The following is a 24,096-nucleotide window of genomic DNA, read 5'->3' as shown; positions in this document are numbered from 1 at the left end:
TCATTTGATACTTAAGATTTTGTGTTTATTGTCCTAGCTTTTTTAAACAGAAGCATGATATAAAAATCAAAATGTATAAACAAAATGCTATCATTTTAAAACACCTAAATATTTGAGGAGCCATCTCAGAACAATAAGACGGTTGACCCTTGAACACCACAGGTTTGAACTGTACTGGTCCAATTAACATATGGATTTTTTTCAGCCAAACATGGATTGAAAATACAGTATTTGGGATGAAAAACCCGCATATACAGAGGGCTGTCTCTTTTCTTTTTTAGTAATTCCTCAGGGCTGACTGCGGGACTTGAGTATGTGTGGATTTTGGTATACATAGTGGGGGGCAGGGGTAGTGTTAGAGCCAATCTCCTAAGTATATGGAGGGACTGTATTTAGATATTTAGATAGTTCAGAACCTTAAAAATATTTATGCTCATATTAAACTTGTTCATAATAACAAAGGTTGGTTATAGTTCAGAACCTTAAAAATATTTATGCTCATATTAAACTTGTTCATAATAACAAAGGTTGGTTTTCGTTTTTTTAGACACAGGGTCTCACTCTGTTGCCCAGGCTGGACTGCAGTGGTACAATTACGGCTCATGGCAGCCTTTGAACCTACCAGTCTCAAGCAATTTTCCCATCTCAGCCTCCCAAGTAGCTAGGACCACAGATGCACACCATCACACCTGGCTAATTTTTTTTTTTTTTTCCCTGGTAGAGATGGGGTCTCCATATGTTGCCCAGGCTGGTCTCCAACTCCTGGGCTCAAGTGATCTACCCACCTCAGCCTCCCAAAGTGCTGTGATTACAGGTGTGAGCCACTGCACCCAGCCCAAAGGTTTTATAACCCTCAAGCCCCCATTCATTCTGTTTTCATCAGGCCTTTAAAAAAGCTAGCTAAAAATTCTACAATGTAAGACTGAAGCTCTTTGGCCACATTAACGTTATAGAAGATAGTTGGAACAGATGACCATTAGTGTTTCCTTTACTCTTAAGACTGATTATTAGATTTTAATTGAGGATCAACTAAACCCTGAAGTTTTGATACAAGTAGTTTTAAATCCTCCTTGATAAACAGATTTAATTAAATATATACTATATTTGGTATAGTATATATGCTAATATATATAATATATACTAATATATTTGGTATAGTATATATGCTAATATATACTCTCAAAGGCCTATTGGTAGGACAGCATTTTAGAATAAAATACTAAATAAAAACTAGGTAACGCTTAGCAAAATTTTTAACAAAAGTACTATTGTGACTTTACATCTCAATTACACTTTGTATCTGCCCAAAAAGAACTATAATGGCAAGAAATTAAGGTGCCAAAATAAAGGCATAAAATGCTTAAAAAAGGGTTTTAACTTAAATATTTTTATTTTTGCCACAGAAGTATGAGTTTTAATTTTTGAAAACCCAAAGATCTATGAAACTTCTTGGTAGAAAAGTGAATATAGATGATCTCCAATTTAGGATTTTTCTACTTTATGATGGGCAAAAGTGATACACATTCAGTAGAACTTGTATTTTGAGGACCCACACAACCATTCTGCATTTCACTTTCAGTAAACATTCAATAAATTACATGAGATATTCAAGACTGTATTATAAAAAAGGCTTTGTGTTAGACGACTTTACCCACCTGAAGAGTAATGTGTTCTGAGCACATTTAAGGTAAGCTAGTTTAAGCTATGATGTTCAGTAAGGTAAGTGTATTAAATGTATTACTGACTTATGCTATTCAGTTTGTGATGGGTTAATCAGAACTTAACAGCATCATAACTTGAGCATCCGTATATACATAACATTTCACACATACTTCACAGATACTCAAGCAACCTCCAAGCCATCATAAACATACTAAACGTTCATGAACCTGAGGTTAAGAAAACTTTTAAACAGTAACAATGTTGAAGTGTTCAAATAAACTTAAGAAAAACATTCCTCTTTAAAACAAAAAGAAAGAAATGAAGTATGTCACCTGAACTCGTACATAAACCACAACATCTACAGGGAAGGAAGAGTAAGCAGATGTTGAAGATGACACTAGTGATGTTGTTGATTCTTCCATAGGATCTGGTATTTCAAAATGTCCCATATCTTCATCTTGTGAGCTGACAGCTGTTTAAAATATCTGGTTAAGTTTTATTATTAGATCAAAGGCAAACTATTTATTAAAAGATCCTTATTGTTTATACAAGTGAGATGAGCGGTATGAACACCCAGAAACATTTGCTTCTGTAGCCCTTCATTCTATACATTTTTCCCTTTTCACACCTCTTGCTCATTCCCCCAAACTCAAATTTTCCTGCTGCTATACCAAACACTGTACAAAGAAACTAGTGATTATATCCTTGCCCTCAAAGAGATTCCAGTCCAAGGGACACACTAAGGATGTAGAACCTAAATGTTAAATTTTGTCATTAACTAGCTGGGGCCATGGGAAAGTTCTGTAACCTTACCAGGACTTAGTTTCTTCATTTGTAAATGACAATTAGATGCTCTCTCAAGTTCTTTTACAGTTTATAATTCTTTAATATTTATAATTGCATATATTATGTAATAATGTATAATAGCATTAAGAAAACCTTCTATATAATAAGATCCCAAAATATATGTGATGGGGAGGTATATAAGAAGGATGCTTACCTGTATAATTCCTTTCAATTGGTGTAATTGGGATAGTTTCCAGAGCTTTTTCCAGAAAGTCTAATAGGCAGGGACTGATAACCATTTCTTCTGGCAATGACTGAAGTGCTACCCAGGCATATAACTTGGCTGTTTTTACTCCTCCACTTCCTTTTCCTTTGGCTAGAACATTTAGAAATTCCATTTAATGGATTTTATAAAAAGTTCCAATTAAACAGAAATTTGAATTATATTAAAGTTTAATCAGGTGAAGTACCTCACATTTAAGGCCTTACAAGAAAATAATAAAAGTAGCAGGTTGATAGGAATGATATGTTAATGTTAGAATACAGAGGCAATTAATGACATATAATAAGGTGGTTATCCCTACTTGCTCTACATCACAAGTTTTGGTCCAGTTTTTCAGCTTTATATTTTGCTTAGTCTCTCATTAGCATTAGTCATTTTGTCCATTTAAGAAGATATAGAGAACTTTAACAATATTTAGTGGCAAGTGAAGAAAAATGTCACTGTTCTCAGGCTTTCCTAGGCTTAGCTTGTACATATTTATAATGCTTCCCTATATGGGATGCCATTTCTCTTTCCTTTTACCTAACTAATATATCTGCTTCAGGAGAATGAGTAAAACATCTAAGACTTGGCTAGCTTTGGCTAAGGTTTCCAACTCTTAACATTTATTAGTTGTTCAAATCTAGGAAAGACATCCAACTTTTATGAGCCTTAACTTTCCTCATTTATAAAAGGCGTTAATATCTGCCATGCACTTAATGAACGCAGATGTGCCTTGTTAACTGAAAAGTGGTATCAGGCATTCTCAGCATAATTACCATTTTAAAAGGTTTATATATCAGGTTTTGTCTCCCAAATGAAACTTTTTCAAATAATTCTTGTCTAGTCTGATATTTTTTGGAAATCCTGCCATGTATGTACGGTATCATTCATGTGCTATGGTAGCCAGATTCCAAGATGACGTTCAATGATCCTTGCCTCCTGGTATTCATACCCTTGTGTAGTTTACTTCCATACTGATCTTCTATCACAAGGTTTTACTCATCACACAGGTCTCTTTTGGAGAACACTCAAGAAGCCCATTAGAGAAGCCCACATGAGAGGAACTGAAGTACCAATTAGCCAGTCACATGATTGAGACATGATGGAGGCAGATTTTTCAGCCCCAATCAGGTATTCAGATGACTCTAGCCCTAGCCAATGTCATGACTACAATCTTGTAAAAGACCATGAGTTAGATCCACTGAGCCAAACTGTGCCTACATTTCTGATCAACAGAACCTGTGGTTGAGGTTATAAGTCATAAATTCTGGGTAATGTGTTATACAACAGAGAAGTAATAAATGTTTAAGCCCAATGTACTGTCACGTTTGATATTTCCATCTGATCATAAGCTCCCAAATTTGAGCTATATAAAACTACTATTTTTATATGTACAGACCTAAAAATTTAAGTAAGTAAAGTATTTGGTATATTGTTTATTTTATAATAGATATTCTAAAGTAATGTCAATTTCAAAAACAGGTGAAAATGGTTGGCCCACACTTCCATATATGAAGTCTGTATAGTCATTATTGACAAGTGTATGTCCTTTTTTCTTAAACATGTGCATTGGAAAGTCTCAAAAGAGCAAGCAGGTAATAACTAAAAATTTAAAAAATGACAAAAAATAGACTATATACTCCTTAAATACCTGCGGGAATAGGTGGGGGCTGGGGAGGAAGTAAGGTGTTAGTCTTGCTCTGGACAGTGCAAGGTAAAGGAGGAGAAGGAGGAGATGTTGCACTATCTTTCATACCATACAGCTTGGACTCTTTGGAGAGTGTTCTTGGCAAGGAAGATCCCCTGGAGGCATTAGGTGATTCAGTCTTTAGCGTCTTGGAATTGTAATGCAACTGTATTGAAATAAATAAACTTTTAAAATTAAAATTATGAAGATGAGGAAAATCAAGAAATATAGAAAAATGTAGAAAAGAACACTGGAAGTCAGAAGACTTTTAACTTTTAAAAGTTAGCTTTGTGATCCTGGCAAGTTTCTTTGCTTTTATTCATTTTTTAAAATAAAAAGGTCATTTCAGATAATCTTTAATGTCCTTTCAAATTGAATAGTCTATGATTCTGTAATTCTAGAATATAAAAAATTATTTAATGAAGTTGTACTAGGTGAGGTTTAGCAAGTTTGTTATGAATATCAATTTATTAAAAAACTGAACTTCTTTCCATCAAACGTCCATGGAAAATGCTATATAAATTAGTGGGAACCTGCAGTTTTGATGTTCTTCTGTCCAGAATATGGCCATATTAGACAAAAAAGTTACTAAGTCTCATTTTAATATAATGAGAAAAAGATGAACATATATGATAGAAAATAAACATTGCTACCAATAGTCTAATCCCTTACCCTAGGCAATTAGGTTTTTACCTTTACATCAACTCCAGGAATGTAAAATACTGTTGTTTCTAAGTCACTAGGCTTTGTCTGTAGAGATGATGGCACTTTCTTGCCCGTCATTAAATGGGTGGTAGAAGCATAATTAGTTTGAAACTTCTTCTTTTTTGAAGGTGAATCTTGATCTAAGCTCCTGGAACTTCGATCATAACTCCTGTGAACAGAAAAATGTTATTCTAAAAAATGACACATTTATCTCTTTTTTTGTTTAAAAGCTAACTTTTATTTTTACAGTAAATAGAATATAATCCTTTATTTAGGAAGTTGAAAAAAACTAAAGTTCATCAGTATCTCTAGTGAGACTGGTTAATGCCTTGCATGAATGATGTAAATGTTGTATATTCCATAACTATACAGGGCAGTTACCTTTATTCTTTCCTAAGGTCGTGACTTTCATTTGAACATACTAGGTTGAACCAAATGAAACTGCCCTTTATAAAGGTAAAAATACAGCTAAATATTAGCAATTTATTATGGGTTATGGTTCAATAAAAAATAAACGAATAGTCATTCTTTTTATCATCACTACTACATTTGTAAGAGATTTTAACTGTTTATAGTACCTTTTTATTTTCTCTTATTTTATAAAAGCCTCAATTAAATATTTTATTATGGAAATTTTTGAACATATAAAAAGTAATCAGAATAGTATCATTAATGATCCTCCATGTTCCCACTACCCAGTTTCAATAATGGTCAGCATTCTTTTTATCTACATGTCCACCCATCCACTCAATTATAACTTTTTTTTTTTTTTTACAGTTCATTTTTAGATTAGAAAAGAAAAAATATGTTAATCCTGTTTATATCATCATTTAGTTAGTGATGTAAACAAATAATAAAGCTGCAGTTATATCCTGAACACAGTTTCAGTCTACTGAGGTCTGTGTAACTGTCTCCCAGTCTTTCTTATTTCTTTATGAACTCATCAAAACTCTCAATAACCAAGATACTTCTGAGCACTGTGTTGTTCTTTAAAACTGAAATATGTATAATACAGGGACAGACACTGAGAAATTCATGTATGTTAAAAGAATTCCAAAGATATAACTATTTTAATGAAAAAATTTGCCAGACTCTAAATCAGACATCCATTTCTAGTTGCCAGAAAATATTATGCACTTGTTTATAAGAAATTGTATAAGAAATAACCACTTGACCATTATAACTATAATTACACTTACACTTCAAATCTGCACTTTGGGATGGAGAAGTTTGTTATAATTCAGTGATATATGAATAGTATTTCTAATAAAGTTACATGTATCTTTTTTAATCAATTTCTTACCTTCTCAAACTTATATCATCATGTTCTTGTAGAAGGGTGGTTGGGTGGAGTACACATTTCCCACTATCAATTTCAACCCGTATATCAAGTTCAAAGTCAATATTTCTCTCTGTAGCTGTGCCACTAAGACTTCTATTGACTGGTGTTGTTGGCCAGCGTTCTGTAAATAGCTGATGAACAGCAGCAAAGCCTGTTGCTTTTTTACGAGATGTGTGTCTACAGAAAGAACAACTGATCATTACATTGTAGTAAAATAAGAGTCTTTTTAACGAACTATTAAACATGTTATGTGAGCAATAGTCTGTAAATAAATTTTACTATTTTATAAATTAACTTGAGTGAGTTTAATGGAGCCATTTTACTCAGCTGTTATGTACTGAATAACTATTATATGCCAGGCTATGTGCTAGGTGATGAGGACACAGACATAATCACCACTTTTAAGGAGTCTGAATATCAGTATATAAACTATACTGTGTATGTTGGAAAATATTTCATTTTCTCAAATTATAACATTTAAATGTTACTTTCCAGATTTTATTAAAGACAGAACAAGGAAAGAAAAGTAATGCCATATGCTCTTTAACAAATGGTGCTGGAAAAACTGGATATCTACATCAAAAAAATGAAATTGAACCCTTACGTTATACCATACAAAAATATCAACTCAAAATGGATTAAAGACTTAACATAACACCTGAAACTGTTAAACTCTTAGAAGAAAATATAGGGAAAAGGCTTCATAACATTGGTCTTGACAATGATTTCCTGACACCAAAAGCACAGACAACAAAAGTAAAAACAGACAAATGGGACAACATCAAACTAAAAGAGCTTCTGAAAAGCAATGGAAACAATCAGTAGGTGAAAAGCATGGAATGGGGGAAAATATTTGTAACCATATATCTGACAAGGGGGTAATTCCCAAAGTATGTAAGAAAATCCTAGCATTCAGAAAGCAAAAAAATCCAATTTTAAAAGCTGGCTAAGAACTTAAGTAGACATTTCTGCAAAGAATCAGCCAACGGGTATATGAAAAGATGCTTAATATTACTGTCATCAAGGAAATGCAAATCAAAACCACAATGAGATTATGACTTCATACCTGTTAAGATGACTATTATTTAAATAAAAACAAAAAAGAGCATGCAGTGTCAGTACAAAGTTTATTATTTTCTCATCATGGCAAGGACATGGAGAAAACAATCCTTGGACATTTTGGTAGGAATGCAAAATAGTGCAGCTGCTAGGGAAAATAGTATGGAGATTCCTCAACAGATTACAGTAGAACTACAACATGATCCAGAGATCCCACTTCTGGGTATTTATCCAAAATAATTGAAATCGGGATCTCAAAGAGATACTAGCACTCCCATGTTCACTGCAGCATTTTTCACAATAGCCAAGATGTAGAAACAACCTAAAATGTCCATTGACAGACAAATGAATTTAAAAATGTGATGCATACATACAATGGAATATTATCAGCCTTAAAAAAAAAGAAGGAAATGCTGCACTATGTGACAACAGGTATGAACTTGAGGACATTATGCTACATGAAATAAGCCAGATACAGAAGGACAAATACTGCAGGAGTCCACTTATATGAGGTATCTAAAATTGCCCAACTCATAGAAGTAGAGAATAGAATGGTGGTTGTCAGGGGTTGGGGGTCGCGGGGAGGTTGGCAGTTGCTAATCAATCATGTATAAAGTTTCAGTTATGCAAGATTAATAAGTTCTAGAGATTGTGCCTAAAGATAACGATATTGTATTGCACACTTAAAAAGGTGTTAAGAGGGTAGATCTCATGCTAAGTGATCTTACCAAAATAAAATAAAATATTTAAAGAACTTATCCAATTGTATATCTGGAAAATATGGTTACACTAATATAAATTATATCTCAATAAAACTGACAAAATAGTTTTCAAAAAGGCAATGTAAAACATAAAAAGTAAGGAGATATAGATCATCTGTTCAGGAAGGCAAATGTCCGATTACTGTTAAGACAAAACAAAAAAAAAGGGAAGAATTTATCCACACAACTATAAAGTAATATTTCCTATGACAAAATTTATATTATGTTTTAAGAAATACCAAAATACCTAGAAAAATTGTTAGAAAAGACTCAAACCTGGACCACCATGAAATTAAATATAATGACAAGATTCTAAAAATTTCCTGGAAGAAAACAGATCTAAAATATCAAAAAAATCTTAGGTCACATTGACAGAATTGAAAAAGATAACCAGCATATGCTGAATATGGATGCTGGAAGATAACAGCAGTTTTTCTTTCTTAGGAGAAGAAATAAATATTAGACTAGAATTCTTTTCCCAAAGCAATGATAAACACAAAAGCAGTAAAGCTATTTTAGACATGAAGAAAATGAAGATCTGCAATAATAACTTTTCATAGAAAGTTATTTGAGAATGTACTCCAGAAAAATGAAGGAATAAAACAAAATATGCTGATGTATGGGATTTAAGAGTCAGTGGCTTCAGTCTAGGAAAGGGAGGAAAGAATCCCTAAAGCTCAAAATACAGAAGACTGAAGATAGAGACAGTTTCTTATAGATCAACTTTCGGTTATACTCTTGTGCTAAGGCAATTTCTCATTATTTATTACCATTATTAGAAACTCTTACTATTACTGTCACAACCTCACTTGAGGGTGGTTTAAATAGATCAGTTCCAAAGATCCTTGCAGCTCCTCTTGAGGGCATATTCAGAACAAAGTTTCACATATGTCATTTATGTCATTAACACCATTTCATCTTATTTCTTTCTTCTAAGAATTTGCTTAAGTCTTTCATCTATTGCTAACCACTTCCCTTTACTACTTTTCTTAACTAGCCTTCACTATTACGTATGTCCTTGCTGCAATCTGTTACTTTAATGCCACAGGAATACAGCCCTCTCCTTTAATTTACTCATAACCACATCTTTATTTCCATTTTATTTTAGATGATTAAACTTAGATGACTTGAAAAACACGTAAATTTAAAAAATAATGCTATATGGAGCTACATCACAATAAACCATGTGATAAATTTTATTAAAATAAATTTTTTTTTAATAAGTCTCTCTCACTCAAGTGTGGCACATTAAAAATTATTTTCTGTAAAAGTTGAGTTATATGTAACATTTTGTGGTCATTTCTAGATTCTGAAATACTACATTAGGATCTGAAAACAAGGTTACTCACGAGGGTTTCCTGTAAATATAAAACCTTTCCCTCTCATGGTCTTCATCTTTTTCATCCTTCTCGGAATCTTCACTGGTAGAAGACAAACTGTCATCCCGTCGGCCCTCTTCAGTTTGGAAAGGAATGCCTGGTGAAAAGCCTCCTGGAGTTTTGGGAGAACTGAACACGGAACATGATCCTTCACTATTTGATGAGTAATGGGATGGACCTTCAATGGTTACTGACAAAAGGTCCAGTTCTGTCTCCTCTGGAAACTGATTGTAAAAACAAAAAACATGAATCAGATTCATACTTCAATTAAAAAAAGAAAAAATATATAAATTTAAACATTTAAAAATCATCTCAGAGTTGAATTTCTTCACTCTGAAATGAAAGAAAGGTCAGATTCATGAACATATGAAATAGTACACCAAGGAAGGAAGCAAAAGGGCCAACCACAGAAAGTTACACTACTAACATACTAAAAATCAGAATGAGATTTTACTTTATATAAACATATATTACTATATCAATAAGTAAACATTGTAATTCTTTACAGCAGAAGTTAAACGTGGAAGCAAAAGAAACAAGATTAACTGTAAATCAGAATGGCAAGAGCAATTAGTGATAGAAGAGCATGCAGTGTCAGTACAAAGTTTATTATTTTCTCATCATGCTAGTAGATGCTTTTTGTGGATACATCTTTTAAAAATGAGCCCCACATGAGTTAAAGAAAAATGTGCAAACAGCCGAGTAATAAAACATCTATCAGTCAAACTGAAGAATGCTATATTTTAAGGTAAATACAGTTGGCTCTCTGTAAACACCTATAGATTCAATCCCGTGTAGATGGAAAATATTGGAGGAAAAATAAAAATAATAGTACAATATAAAATAATACACAAAATATTTAACAACTATTTATAATAGCATTTAATGTGTACTACGCATTATAAGTAATCTAGAGATGATTTAATGTTTATGGGAGGATGTACGTAGGTTATGTGCAAATACTGCACCATTTTATAAAAGGGACTCGAGTATTTGTGGATATTGGTATGCATGGGGGTCCTAGAACCAATCCCCCAAAGATATTGAGAGATGACTATAGTTTGTATAAACACCATGTCACTAACTCAGGATTTCACCAGGAGACCATTTAAATAGGTCAAACAAAACAAAACAAAAACAAAACACCCCCATGACCTAATTTTGATGCCCAACTTCACAGAGTCACAGAGTTACTTGAGCAATAATAAGCCTTTATAAAGTTTAATGTGCAAACTAATTTATGTGCAATTTATTATTAAAACTACTGGATGCTGCTATTTGATACACAGTTAAGTCCTACATTGACAATTTCAAATCCACGTGTTCTTCATTTTATATAGTATACATGTTATTAACAAATCAGATTGTTAGAACAGCCAATTTTTAAAACTTTGGTAAGAGACAGTAAATAAATATTTCTTTGTTTCATATTTATTTTATAGTTAACCATTCCTTAATTATCTATTTTCTAATTTATGATTAGAAAAATCTAATATTTAATCTCATAGCTATTAATTTATGATTTTTTATATACTTTTTTTTACAAGCAGTACATGGCTAATTAAAAATGGGACTTGAATTGAATCATTTCAAATATTAATCCCTTTGAGAATCACCTGGTTAGCAGAATCCATTCTATTCATGTAAATTATTTCTTTCCAAGTTTTCTTCATAAAAAAAGAACATATTTGTCAAGCTCACTCTATTACAATTAAACAGTTCTTAAAAAAATCCAGTTTGACTAAATTCAGTATAACTATGAGATACATGTTGAGACTCAAGCTTGAAGAGAGTGACAAAAGGGAAACAAAATATATTTGGGTAAGTGCTAATTTTTAAATGTACCTTGACAAAAAAGATATAGATATTCATTCTTCTACATTGTTTTGAACAAAAGAATAATTTAAAAAATGGATAGTTTTATAAATGTTCTTTTACACCAGTGACTCAAAAGAATGCTCAATTATTAATGTTTGTTATGAATTAAATTTAATTCTTGTTTGAACTAATTAACTGATCTTTGTTTATGAAAAAATTCATTTTGTAGTTGAATATGAGGAAAAACTGCTTCACTTAGGGATTAGGAAATAACAGATTGTAGTTTTTTATTTATGATTCGGTTGATTTGATTAGCTGATTTAGTCTTTTAGTTTTTAATAGTATTAAACTACACAGAAGTAAAAACTAAGACAAATGCATGCAAGAGGTTATGAGAAGTACATGATGAAAAAAAATTCAAACAGTCTTAAACCATTATGTAAAATATTTCTGAGGTCTAAGTTTAGTTTGAAATGAGAGGAAGATATTTTGAAAGCAGATTTTCAGTGTGGTTGATTAGTTTTAAAGCAAAATTTATATTGTTCTTAGTAAGTACCTGAAAATACCCTTCCCCAGGACAGCTGGATTGTGGTGTACTTCCCCATACTGTGTTTTTCGACTTAATTAAAATAATAAGAAAAGTAAAAAAAACAAAAACAAAAAAACTCATGAAAAATAATGACTTAAAAGTAAATATACAAAAAACAAAATAAACATTTTAATATAATGTTTAATATGCTATGAAATTAGAATACAACTTTGAAGCTGATCTTCCCTCTAATTTCTGCTATCTATCTATAAATAAAATACATAAATGAGTATCAATATTCCATATTTACATTTGTGTAAGATGTAGTTTAATATGGATTCTCACTGGAAAGAAAATTTATTCAACAAAAACCTTTCTACTTAAGAGAAAGCAGTTGTGGAGCCTTTATTGTAAAACGTAAACTACTAACACCTGCTTCATGGCTCTCAGATAATGTTATGAGGGCAGTGCCCACTACTTGGTAATACGCAGACAGTTCAATCATCACAATCCATACTTTGATTGTAGTCAGAAATCAGTATTTTGAAATAGTGTAATACCATAATTTTATAATTTGTAAAAACTACTTAGCAATGTGCATTTCTAACAAATTATATATCTCTTACTGTATCCTGGATATTAAAAGTTACTCTAGGTCCAGGAGATGCTGCATCCACACGGATTTCTGGGAGCTCTTCAGTTTCTCCTACTCGAGAACTGCAAGTAAATACAAAGTTATAAAACACTAATATTCTCATTAAAAAAATATTCCTGGACTTTATAAAGGTCTGATTAATGGCAATAACATTTTATTTGTAAGTATTTACCTAATCAAAGGATTGGACTTTCTCTTAACCTTTAGCATCCCATAAAAAAGACTCAATGTTTTGGTTAATTCAAGATTTTTCTAAAACTAAATCATATAAAAAGAATTTATACTTCTTACTTTTTATAGTGCTGATTTACTATTAAAACTGTATTTCACTTCAATAAAATGTAAAATTTCCATTTTTTCATAGGCTAAATGTCTGCGTGACTATACTTTTTCTAAACTGACAAATTTAGAGCAGTAGCTACTAGTATGCACCTTTTAATTTCTTTGGATAATCTATAAGTTTACACAGAAAACTTGTCTATCCTTCTAAACTACAGTTTTATGTAAATAAAAAAGAAACTTGTCTAAATAGCATATTTCATTACTAAAAAGCACACCCCACATTGTGGTTATAAATGTGATGAGAGATTCCTTAAATAAAATTCTGAGTTTGATAGTATCCACTATTATTGCATTTTACTAATAAAATTAATTTTTATTATCTTAATTTTATAAGAACATAAAAAAGTAGCTGACCTTGGTAAAAGAGTCAACAATTTTATTGCTTGTTTCAATGGCTGAAATATATATTACCTTGCCCTTTCCATTCGCTTAAGAGGTGGTCTTCCAGAAGCAGAAATGGTTTTTGATCGGCTATAACTTGGTTTGTAACTCAAACCCCACTTATCCTTTAGGGAAGCAGCCTAACGAAATGGGAGAGAAAAGTGACTATAGGTGATTATTTATTGTTGTAATATTTGACTTCAAATAAAAGAAAATATTCTACTATTAAATAAGTTAGCTTGTTTTCCCCAGGGGACTTTAATGTCACTTAATGTAAGTCAAAATAGAGGAGGAATCAGCTATTCTTTGGTTCTAACACCAATTAGGAGGCACAATGAAAACATGAGCCACCAGCTGACCTGAGAGAAAAGAAGAAAAGACAAAGTTTGGGGGCAGGGACGAGGGTACAGAAACATGGTGAGAAGAAAGGAAATGATTTTAAAAGTAAGAATGGAGAAAGAAACTGAGAAAGGTTTGGGGAGAAAGCTAGGTTCGGGGCAGTGGGGAAAAAAGATCACTTTTCTCCAAGAGCATCCCTTTTGTAGGACTCTTCATTACAACAAAGGAAAGTAAGAGTGTTAATGACTTAACACTTTCCCTGTCTCTAAGTCCCTCTTCTAGAAACTAGTGATGATGCTAGATAGTTAAAAGATTCTAATACAGTGGAAGTTTGGAGTCTACGATGGGTAATGGGAATTGAGGGGAATATGTGGAATGAGATGTGTTAAGAATGCAGATGTTTTAACAACTTCCGTAATTCTATCTAGTTTTATTTTTAACAATTACCAAATATGACCTGTAACAGGACACAAGCAATATTTTAATTATATTGTATGACTGTTGTGTAGACAGCAAAAATTTTAAATATAAAATTATATGTTACAGATCTCACTATCCATTATTACTATCAGAGACTAGTGACAAATAAATTGGAGAGCAGTATTCAAACTATATTCTCTGGGAGTTTAGAAGTGATCAAGGAATGGCAGGTCAAGCCAATAGCTCCTGGAACCCTGAAACAAACTTTCCCCTTTCCTCTGACAACCGCAGCTCTGATTTAATACGTTTTTCATGTGTTGGGGTACCACCCAAAAATCTCATCCTGGTTAAAAAAAAAAAGAGTTCTCTGTTAGTTTTAAAATTTTTAAAACCCATTAATCTTTTTTTCTTTTTAAGTGGTTTTTAGACTTTGTTTTCAGTTTCACATGTAAGGAGTTTGGAAGTCACCATTCCATCCTAAGAACAAGTAAAAAGCTGAACAAACTTAAGAATCAACAGCTGTTCTTGGAGCTGTGAGAAAGGGGACGAGGAAGAACAACTTCTGCCCCTCACAATGGAGAAAGAGACCAGTAAATACAGTGAGTTAACAGCTTACTAGTACAGAGATGCACAAGTAAAAACTGCTGCAGGAACAAACACTGGGGTAGGAAAACCTGAACTGTAATTAAAGAATTGCTGGAAGGTTCAGTGCAGACAAGTCTGAGAGTTAAAAACTCTAGGGAGACCCAGTCACCGGTGCCGCCAGTCACCGGTGCCCCCGAATATTGTGAGATCACCTTTCAGTAGTTCCACCAGGTTCCCACAGTAAATGTCAGAGGAAAAAAATCCCCTCAGGAGAAAAGTCCCTTAAGGCTTCCAACTGGGGGAAAGGAAAAGGAACCATTTTGAAAAAACACCAAGAGTACTTTCTTTTTCTGAATAAGAAAAAGTGCCCTTAGGAGAAATTAGCTAACCAGAGCCTAACCAGTGGGAATATTATCAGAGCATAACTGACCTGGGGAAGGGAAATACAATACCAATACAGTCAGTTCTATCCATACTGGTCCACCTAAGTTGGGAGGAAAAAACTGACAAATGTGAAGTTCACAATCCAGAGGCATAGGCTCATTAAAAGATGATAAAATGCTTCTCTTACCCTGACACCTTAACATTACCTCACTAAAGATTCTTTAGAGCAGCTCTTTTTCCTTGGTAAATCATGTCTGGCTATCAAGAAAAAATTACAAGGGATATCAAACAGCAAAAAACACAATCTAAAGAGACAGAACAAGCATCAGAACCTCATAGAAGGGATGTTGGAATTATCAGAGTAGAAATTTAAACCAACTATGATTACTATGCTAAGGGCTCTAACAGATAAAGTGAACAGCATGCAAGACCATTTTTCACTGTAAGTTGAAAGATGATAATTCTAAGAACCAGAAAGAAATGCTAGCAATCAAAAACACTGTGATAGAAATGAATTATTTTGATGAACTTATTAGTAGACTGGACACGGCTGAGGAAAGAATATTTGAACTTGAGGATATATCAATAGGAACTGCAAAAAGTGAAAAGCAGAACAGAGACTGAAAAAAAAAAATAACAGTATATCCAAGGACTGTGGGACAACTACAAAATGTATAAAGTATGTGTAATGGAATACCAGAAAAAGAAAAAGAGAAAGGAACAGAAGAAATATCTGAACCAATAATGACTGAGAGTTTTCTCAAATTAATGTCAGATGCCAAACCACAGATATAGGAAGCTCAAAGAACACCAAGCAGGATAAATGCCGGAAAAAAAAAAAAAAAAATTACATGTAGTTATATCATTATCAAACTACAAAAAAAAAAAAAAAAAGATAATGAAAAAAGCCTGAGTTTTTCCTCAGAAACTATGCCACGTAGAAGGCCGCAGAGTAAAATATTTAAAGTCTTGAGAGGAAAAAAAAAAAAAAAACCCAACAACCTAGAATCATATACCTTGCAAAATTATTCTTCAAAAGTGAAGACTTTCTCAGACACAAAAAATTGAGGGAATTTGTTGCCAGCAGACCTGCCTTGCAAACGTTAAAAGAAGTTTTATAAAGAGAAGGAAAATGATACAGATCTCTTAATAAAAGTAAAAGCATTAAAGGAGAAATGAAGGTAAAACCTGTATCTTATTCATAATTGACCTAACAGATCAGTTTGTTCAAAATAATACCAATAATGTATTTGACTATATATATCACACGTGTGTGTATATATATATACACACACACACACATACACGTGCACACATTTAATACCAATAGTGTATTTGACTATATATATCGCATGTATATGTGCACGTGTGTATACAAATGTGTGTGCATGTGTATATATGTGTGTGTATATATGTGTACACACATTTATGTATATGCTTATATATATTAAATGTAAGAGAAATGAATGACAGTAATGATACAAGAGACAGGATGGAGGGATTATGATTATTTTGTTTTAAGGTACTCACACTGCCCATAAAGTGCTATAGTGTTAATTGAAAGTAGACTTGGATTAATTATACGTGTACAGATGGTCCTTAACTCATAATGGTTTGACTTACGAATTTTTGACTTTATGATGGCACAAAAGAGGTAACATTCAGTACAGTCCTCAACTTATGATGGAGTTAAAGCTGGATAAACCTGTCATAAGTTGAAGATACCATAAATCATTTTGACTTTTCAACATATGATGGGATGTAACCCAATTATAAGCTAAGAAGCATCTGTAGACTGCAGTCTCTAGGGCAACCACTAAAAAAAAAAAAAAAAAAAAAAAGAAGAAGAAGAAGTGTAACTGATACGCTAAGAAAAAAGAGAAAATGGGATTATATAAATGCCTCAATTAAAATCACAAAAGGCAGAACAACCAGAAGACAAAGACAGGAACAAAAAGAAAAGGCAAAAAGCAGAAAATAGTAACAAATACAGTAGATATTAATTCAAAGCTATCATTAATCACTTTAAATGTCAGTGGCGTAAAATGATCTTAAAAGACAGAGACTGTCAGAGTGGATTAAAAAATAAGATCTGACAATGTGTTGCTACAAGAAACCCACTTGTATATACATATTTAAGCATATGTATTTAAAGACACATAGATTAAAAGTATATGGACTGAGAAAAATATACCATGCTATCACTAATTAAAAGAAAGCAGGGATAGCTATATTAATTTCAGACAGAGCAGATTTCAAAGCAAAAAAAATTATCAGGTATAAAGAAAAAGAAAAGCATTATGAAATGATAAAGGGGTTTAGTCTTCAAGAACAAATAACAATCCCTAACGTGTACATGCCTAACAACAGAGTGGGCTGAGCATGGTGGCTCACACCTGTAATCCTAGCACTTTGAGAGTCGAAAGCAGGAGGATTGCCTGAGGCCAGGAGTTTGAGACCAGCCTGGGCAACATAGCAAGACCCTGTCTCTACAAAAAATGTTTTAAAATCCTGCCAGGCATGATGTCATGTGCTGTGGTCCCAGCTACTTGAAAGGCTGAGGCAGGAGGATTGCTTGAGCCCAGGAATTTGAGGTTGTAGTGAGCTATGACTGCACCACTGCACTCCAGCCTGTGCAACAGAGTGAAACCCTATTTCTTAAAAACAAAACAACTGAGTGTCAAACTATGTGAGGCCCAAACTAAGAGAAATGCAAGGAGAAACAGATGAATCCACTATTACAGTTTGAGACTTCAATAACCCTTTATCAGAAATGGACATATCCAGCACACAAAAAAATTAATAAGGACATAGTTGAACTCAACAACATCATCAGTCAATTAGATATAATCAATACCTACAGACACCTTCATCTAACAACATCAGAATACACATTCTTCTCAAGCTCACATGGGACTTTCACCGAAAGAGACCACATTCTGGACCAAAAAGCATACCTTTACACATTTTTTAAAATTATAAATCATGGCCGGGCACAGTGGCTCATGCCTGTAATCCCAGCATTTTGGAAGGCCAAGGCGGGTGGATCACGAGGTAAGGCGTTCAAGACCAGTCTGGCCAAGATGATGAAACCTCGTCTCTACTAAAAATACAAAAATTAACCAGGCATGGTGGCAGGGGCCTGTGATCCCAGCTACTTGGGAGGCTGAGGGAAAGAACTGCTTGAACCCAGGAGGCAGAGGGTGCAGTACACTGATACTGCACCACTGCACTCCAGTCTGGGCAACAGAGCGAGACTCTGTCTCAAAAAAACAAAACAAAACAAACCAAAATTATAAATCATAAAATGTCTGCTCTTAGACCACAGTGGAATTTAACCAGAAATCAATGACAGAAAGATACCTGAATATGAGTTGAAGAAAAAATCTGAAGAGAAATTTTAAAACATAAAAGAAAATGAAAACACACATCAAAATTAGTGGGATGCAGCAAAAGCAGTGCTTAGAGGACAATTTATAGAACAGAATGCATATATCAGAAAAGATCAAAAATTAATTATCTAAGCTTCTACCTTAGAAAACTAGAAAAAAAGGGCAAATTAAATCTGAATTAAGCAGAAGAAAAGTGATAATAAAAATTAGAGCAGAAATAAAACGGAAATCAATAGAGAAAAATCAACAAAACCAAAGCTGGTTCTTTGAAAAAATCAATAAAATTGATAATCCTCTAGCAGGACAATTAAGAAAAAAAGAAAGACACAAATTACTAACATCAGCAATAAAGGAGGGTATACAACACAGACCCTATGGTTATTTAAAGAATACAGGAAAACAGAGAACAAATCTATGCCCACAGATTTGATCACCTAGATGAAATAGACTGATTCCTTGAAACATACAATTTTCTAAAATGGAGAGAGGAAAGAGACAATCCAAATAGGCCTGCATTTATTAAAGGACTGGATTAATAACTTTACACAACAAAAAGCACCAGGCCCAGGTGGGTACACTTGTGAATCAATAACTCTTAACAAGTTATCTTTAATTTTAAAAATGAAGCAACAAAAGGGCAAAATGGTTTTTTTAAAAAAAGCTTTCTACTACTAGATTCAACTTTAATGGGACCAACTAAACCTGCAAAAAATAAAGATTATAAAGTGCATTACAATGCCAGTAGCTGACAGGTAAACTCTGACCTGGAAGAATGGGATAGGTGAAGAACAGACATCGTAAAAGTTTTCACATTTTTTGCAGAGTTCACATTAGAGACTAAAAAGAAGAGTGATTTAATGAAAGACAGACAAAACACAGTGTCTAAGGGCACAGACTATAGAGTCCTACAACCTAGGTTTGACTCTTGTCTTCCCCAGAATTACTGGCTGTGTAACTTTGGTCAAATTACTTGACCTGTGTCTCAGTTTCATCTTTAAAACAGGAAAATAACACAAGCTACCTCCTAAGGTTGTTGTTAGGATTTAATGGGTTATTAAATGTAAAGTGCTTTAGATGGTACCTGGTACACAGTAGATATGATAGGAAAAAAATCAAGTGGTTTTGTCATCAGCATTGAAAGAAAAAAGAGAACTCACCCGCATACTGGACCTCCGTAATTTTTTACGAACATCTCTTCTAATGTCATTCACAGCCACAGATTCTAACTGTTGGTAACGTTGAATTTCCTGGTTTATGGTTCCTTCACTTGCACCTAATTTTCTGGATGCAAAACAAATATGGCAATTATTGTAAAGAAATAACAAAGTAAGATTGATTTTTACTTGCTCCTTTTTAATTCTTTCACTTGTCAGAATACCAAAGATGATTATGTACAGACAAGCCAAAACCCTCAATAAGTTTAACACTCATATTTGGCGAACTGTTAAGAAAACAAAAAACACCTCTCTGCAATGTTTGAGGAAATGTGTCTTATCCATTGCTGCATCAAGAGTCTCTCTGGCAATCTCATGAAAACCATAGACTCGCTCTGCAAAAAAAGTGTCTGAATGTAAAATTCTACATATAATATAAGCCTCGGGTAAGATTTTGGAGGAAGGGTATATTTTGCTTCAAGTCATTTTTTCCCCTGAGAACAAAACTCACATTGTAATGTAAGTCAACAGGAAAATGTGAATCACTGCATGCTAACTTACAGACAAGTTTCGGACAATACCTTTTGCTGTACAAAATGCATATATTTGTGTAAGGTCCTTGATGGTTTAAAAAAAAAAAAGCACCAGTACAAGTGTATGCAGATTAGAAAAGATGAGGCATGACCATTACCTTTTGGGAAAATAAAACTGCAAAGTTTAGTAAGAAGAATATTTACTGCAATAGAAGAAGTGTTACATAGTAATATCCAGCAGGCAACAGATAAAGATTAATGCATTTATTTATATATGCCTGTGAAGATACATATAAGAGTAAATACACATGTAAAGATACATATGTGTGATATAAAGTCAGTCATAAAGCACTCAGAAATAAGTTGTGAAAAACACTAGAACACTAGGATTTCATGCCTTTTTTTTTTTTGGAGATGGAGTCTCGCTCTGTCACCCAGGCTGGAGTGCAATGGTGCAATCTCGGCTCACTGCAACCTCTTTCTCCCGGGCTCAAGTGATTCTCCTGCCTCAGCCTCCCAAGTAGCTGGGATTACAGGCATGCACCACCACAGCCAGCTAATTTTTGTATTTTCAGTAGAGACGGGTTTCACCATGTCACCCAGGCTGGTCTTGAACTCCTCACCTCAGGTGACCCACCTGCCTCGGCCTCCCAAAGTGCTGGGATTACAGGCATCAGCCACCACACCCAGCCTCATGCCTAACTTTATTACTAATGAGTGTATGATCTTGGCCAAATTATTAAACAACTCTGGACCCTGGTGATATCACAGATAAACTAAAGAGTTTGTATTAGACCAAATACAATTTCTTCCACTTTTAACATCTTATGATTCTAAAATTAGGGAACATTATGTCAAATTAAAAATCATTATACATACTTCAGATCATCTATTACTTTGGCCTGTTCATTCAGTTCTCTGATATCCACTATACGCTTCATAATTTTTCTTCCTCTAAGTTCTCCTGGCTGGCTAGCAGATGCTGCCTGTCTTCGATAATCTATGGCTTCCTGAAAAGTCAAAAGTGTATCTGTCAATACCACCCTCAAGTTACAAAGCAAATCTATACTATCACAAAATTAACACCTTAAATCAAAGCATGCAAGAATCAAAGCCATCTATATTAAGATTGGAATTCTCCATTGATTTAAATCCCTTCAATTTCATAAGGAATCTATTTAGTTGCCACCTACGTTTCCCCATGAGTGTGCTCTGCATGCTTTCAAATGGGACTGGCTAGACTGAGGGGAGCCCCACATCTCTGGGTCACACAGATACTCTGCAGGAACAGAATGGCGCTGATTTGGGGGTGTCAGGCCTAGTAGGTGATTTACAAGTCGCTGCCCAAAGGTGAGTTTGTGGCCATCTCCATTTACTGAACTTCCATCTGAACTCTAAGTAATAAACAGTAATATTAAATTTAAAAAAATTTCTTCCCAAGAACAAAACTATTTCATGGTACAAAAGTTAAAAGATATTGAAAATAATTTTGAAAAATCAATACCAGAATGAAATCAAAGAATAAGTTGCTTTTTGCCACAAAATAACTTGAAACTACAGAATGTATAGTATAGATGAAAATACTATTTTTAAAATGTATCATTTCATTTTGTGTATGCACTTTGCTTTGAAATTCATCTTGAACATCTTTATTGAGATATAATTCACGTACCATAAAATTCACCCATTTAGTATATTCACAAAGTTGTACAACCATCATTAAAATCTTAGTTGGGAATATTTTCATCAGTCAGAAACCTCATACCTGTTAGCAATTTATTCCCATTCCCCACCCTGCCCCACTCCCTACTCACTTCACTTTTAATATTATGTTACCTATAGGTTAAAGTACAAGTTGGATGACAGTCAACATGTAGTACAGAACTCGATTAAAAGACAATATTATGAAATGTAGACACAGTGAACCACCACTCCCTTCTCTTCCTCCACAAATAGCAACTATAATATACTAAATAACACTCAACAAAAAATATCCCTGTCTCAGGGTAAAAGCCAATCCTGAAAAATTCTAACAGTGAGTTTACTTACAGTATGGATAGTGGGAGACATAGTATCAACTTCGTCTTCATCTGACAGGTCAGCTATGTTCACTGAATTTAAGTCAGCAATGTCATCTATGTCTTCCTCTCCTGTCAGTGTTGTAAGAGTATTGCCCAGAGCATTAAGCCTTTTGCCAATGTTAGGATCCATGTGAACATCGATCCCACACATTTTCCACAATACATTGAGTGTCCAGGTTCCAGCACTACTGCTTTCTGTTTAAATAAAGAAGTTGCATTTTTGGTAAGTCCTGAGTATAGAAATTGAAGTAACTTTACAAAGCAAATGGATGATGGCCACATACAATAACTAATGTCTTTCACTGCTAAACTTGTCAGAAACATCAGACTACAGGATTGATTTCTCTATGTGTACAGGGTGCATCTACTGTTTTCTCTGTATAGCACCTATTTTTTTTTCCCTATGAACTACAGGGTCACTCCCTGAGCCCAAGCTGATCCACCATCCTATAGCTATAGTAGGAACTGCCATGACCTTAGCTCATTAGATAGAATTAATTATGTAATTGTCCAGGTGAAGGTCAAAGTTGGAAAAATAAGATATTTTGCCTGGACTTGAGGAAAGGTTGGTCCTTCTCTAATGACTGAGGGTGGAGAAACAAGGCTCCACAATGTTTCTTGCCATGTATAAGAAAGAGGTTATAAGTTAGAAGAAGAAGAAAAAAAAAGTAGCCAAGAGTGGAACAAAGAAGCAAAGACAAGAGCTACAAAGAGTCTTGGTGACAGTTTGGATCTTGGTTCTAGTAGTTCCTAAGGGCTCCTGAATTGACCTGGTTCCTTCTCTTCCCTGAAATAACCATGCCTAAGTTGAACTGTAGTCTGAAAATAACCTTTTAATAAGTATCCCCTTTTGGTTAATCTAGTCTAAGTGGGTTGTTGTCACTTACAACAAAAGTCCTGACAAATATTTATTTGTGACCTCAGTTGAAAATTCTCTAACTTTTCCAGTTCTCTGTCAGACTCTAGGCCTTGGTGCTTTCTAAGGTAACTTAAGATGAGCGCTAAGGCTAGGCTTGGGAAGGAAAACAGAGAACAGTAAGGAGAGACTGGCAATCTACTAACCTTAATCAATTTCTACCTCTCTCAACATTTTAAGAGCCCTTAAATAAGTATCTCTGTGACTCACCCTGTCCAATTTTATAACAAGCAAAATAATAAAAATTTACATTGTGCTATCATCTTAGTCAAGACACATTACCACTTTCATAGTTACCTCCTAACTGGTTTCCTAGGTTTTTTTGCCCTCTAATCTTTGAAAGTGTCGCCATTTGCCTTCTTGTTCAGAAACATTCAATGGCTAGCCCACTAAATCAAACTCCTTGGCATTTAACATTTTTCCATCTTTTCTTTAATATAACTCTATTCTAGCTAAATTGGGCAAATCTGAATACTGTGCTTTAACATCATGATTCATGTTATATTATTCTCTCTGCCTGAATTTTCTCTGCCCCACATCTCCCAGTTTTTGTTTAAGAAAGATTTATCCCGTCCTTTGAGTGCTTGTTTAAATGTTTGTCTCTCCATCAAGTTTTCTCTGATCCCAGTACTCTCCCATATTTGAAAATATCTCTTCCTTTTATACATTTCAATAGCAATGGGAATTTTATGTTTTATTGTACATATCACATATTTCAATGTAATTTTGCTGCATGTGCCTTAACTATATTGTAAGAATTTAAAAGTATGGAGGATAGAAAGTATATCTTATTCATTTTAATCTTTTCCAAAACATCTTGTAGTATATATATATATGTCTACTGTATATATGTATAAAATATATAAATATATATGTTATGTATTATATATTTTATATTTATATAAAAATAAATATACAATA

The 24,096-nt window shown here is 33.6% G+C and overlaps 1 protein-coding gene across 9 annotated transcripts in view; it reads right to left on the bottom strand.

The window, feature by feature from the left end:
• The window catches only part of BLTP1 (bridge-like lipid transfer protein family member 1), a 210,978-nt gene that overhangs the window by 23,328 nt on the left and 163,554 nt on the right, over window positions 1–24,096 (bottom strand). For 3 of the 9 annotated variants that reach the window (XM_078002226.1, XM_078002230.1, XM_078002227.1), the window contains 12 exons: window positions 22,228–22,454; window positions 21,058–21,188; window positions 19,649–19,772; window positions 13,402–13,511; window positions 12,620–12,710; window positions 12,021–12,083; window positions 9,617–9,870; window positions 6,409–6,624; window positions 5,094–5,274; window positions 4,470–4,566; window positions 2,663–2,824; window positions 1,995–2,134 (listed from right to left, as the gene is read on the bottom strand). In XM_078002226.1, the coding sequence (XP_077858352.1) occupies window positions 1,995–2,134; window positions 2,663–2,824; window positions 4,470–4,566; window positions 5,094–5,274; window positions 6,409–6,624; window positions 9,617–9,870; window positions 12,021–12,083; window positions 12,620–12,710; window positions 13,402–13,511; window positions 19,649–19,772; window positions 21,058–21,188; window positions 22,228–22,454 (1,796 nt within the window). Of the gene's footprint in view, window positions 1–1,994; window positions 2,135–2,662; window positions 2,825–4,364; window positions 4,567–5,093; window positions 5,275–6,408; window positions 6,625–9,616; window positions 9,871–12,020; window positions 12,084–12,619; window positions 12,711–13,401; window positions 13,512–19,648; window positions 19,773–21,057; window positions 21,189–21,371; window positions 21,573–22,227; window positions 22,455–24,096 lie in introns of all 9 variants that reach the window. The other 6 variants (XM_015139167.3, XM_078002225.1, XM_078002228.1 and 3 more) reach the window with 4 other exon arrangements.

This window comes from Macaca mulatta, chromosome 5 (assembly GCF_049350105.2).
Source record: "Macaca mulatta isolate MMU2019108-1 chromosome 5, T2T-MMU8v2.0, whole genome shotgun sequence".
In the NCBI taxonomy this organism is placed as follows: Eukaryota; Metazoa; Chordata; class Mammalia; order Primates; family Cercopithecidae; genus Macaca; species Macaca mulatta.
The sequence above is the reverse complement of the archived record's forward strand: the minus strand, read 5'-3'. Positions and strand labels throughout refer to the sequence as shown.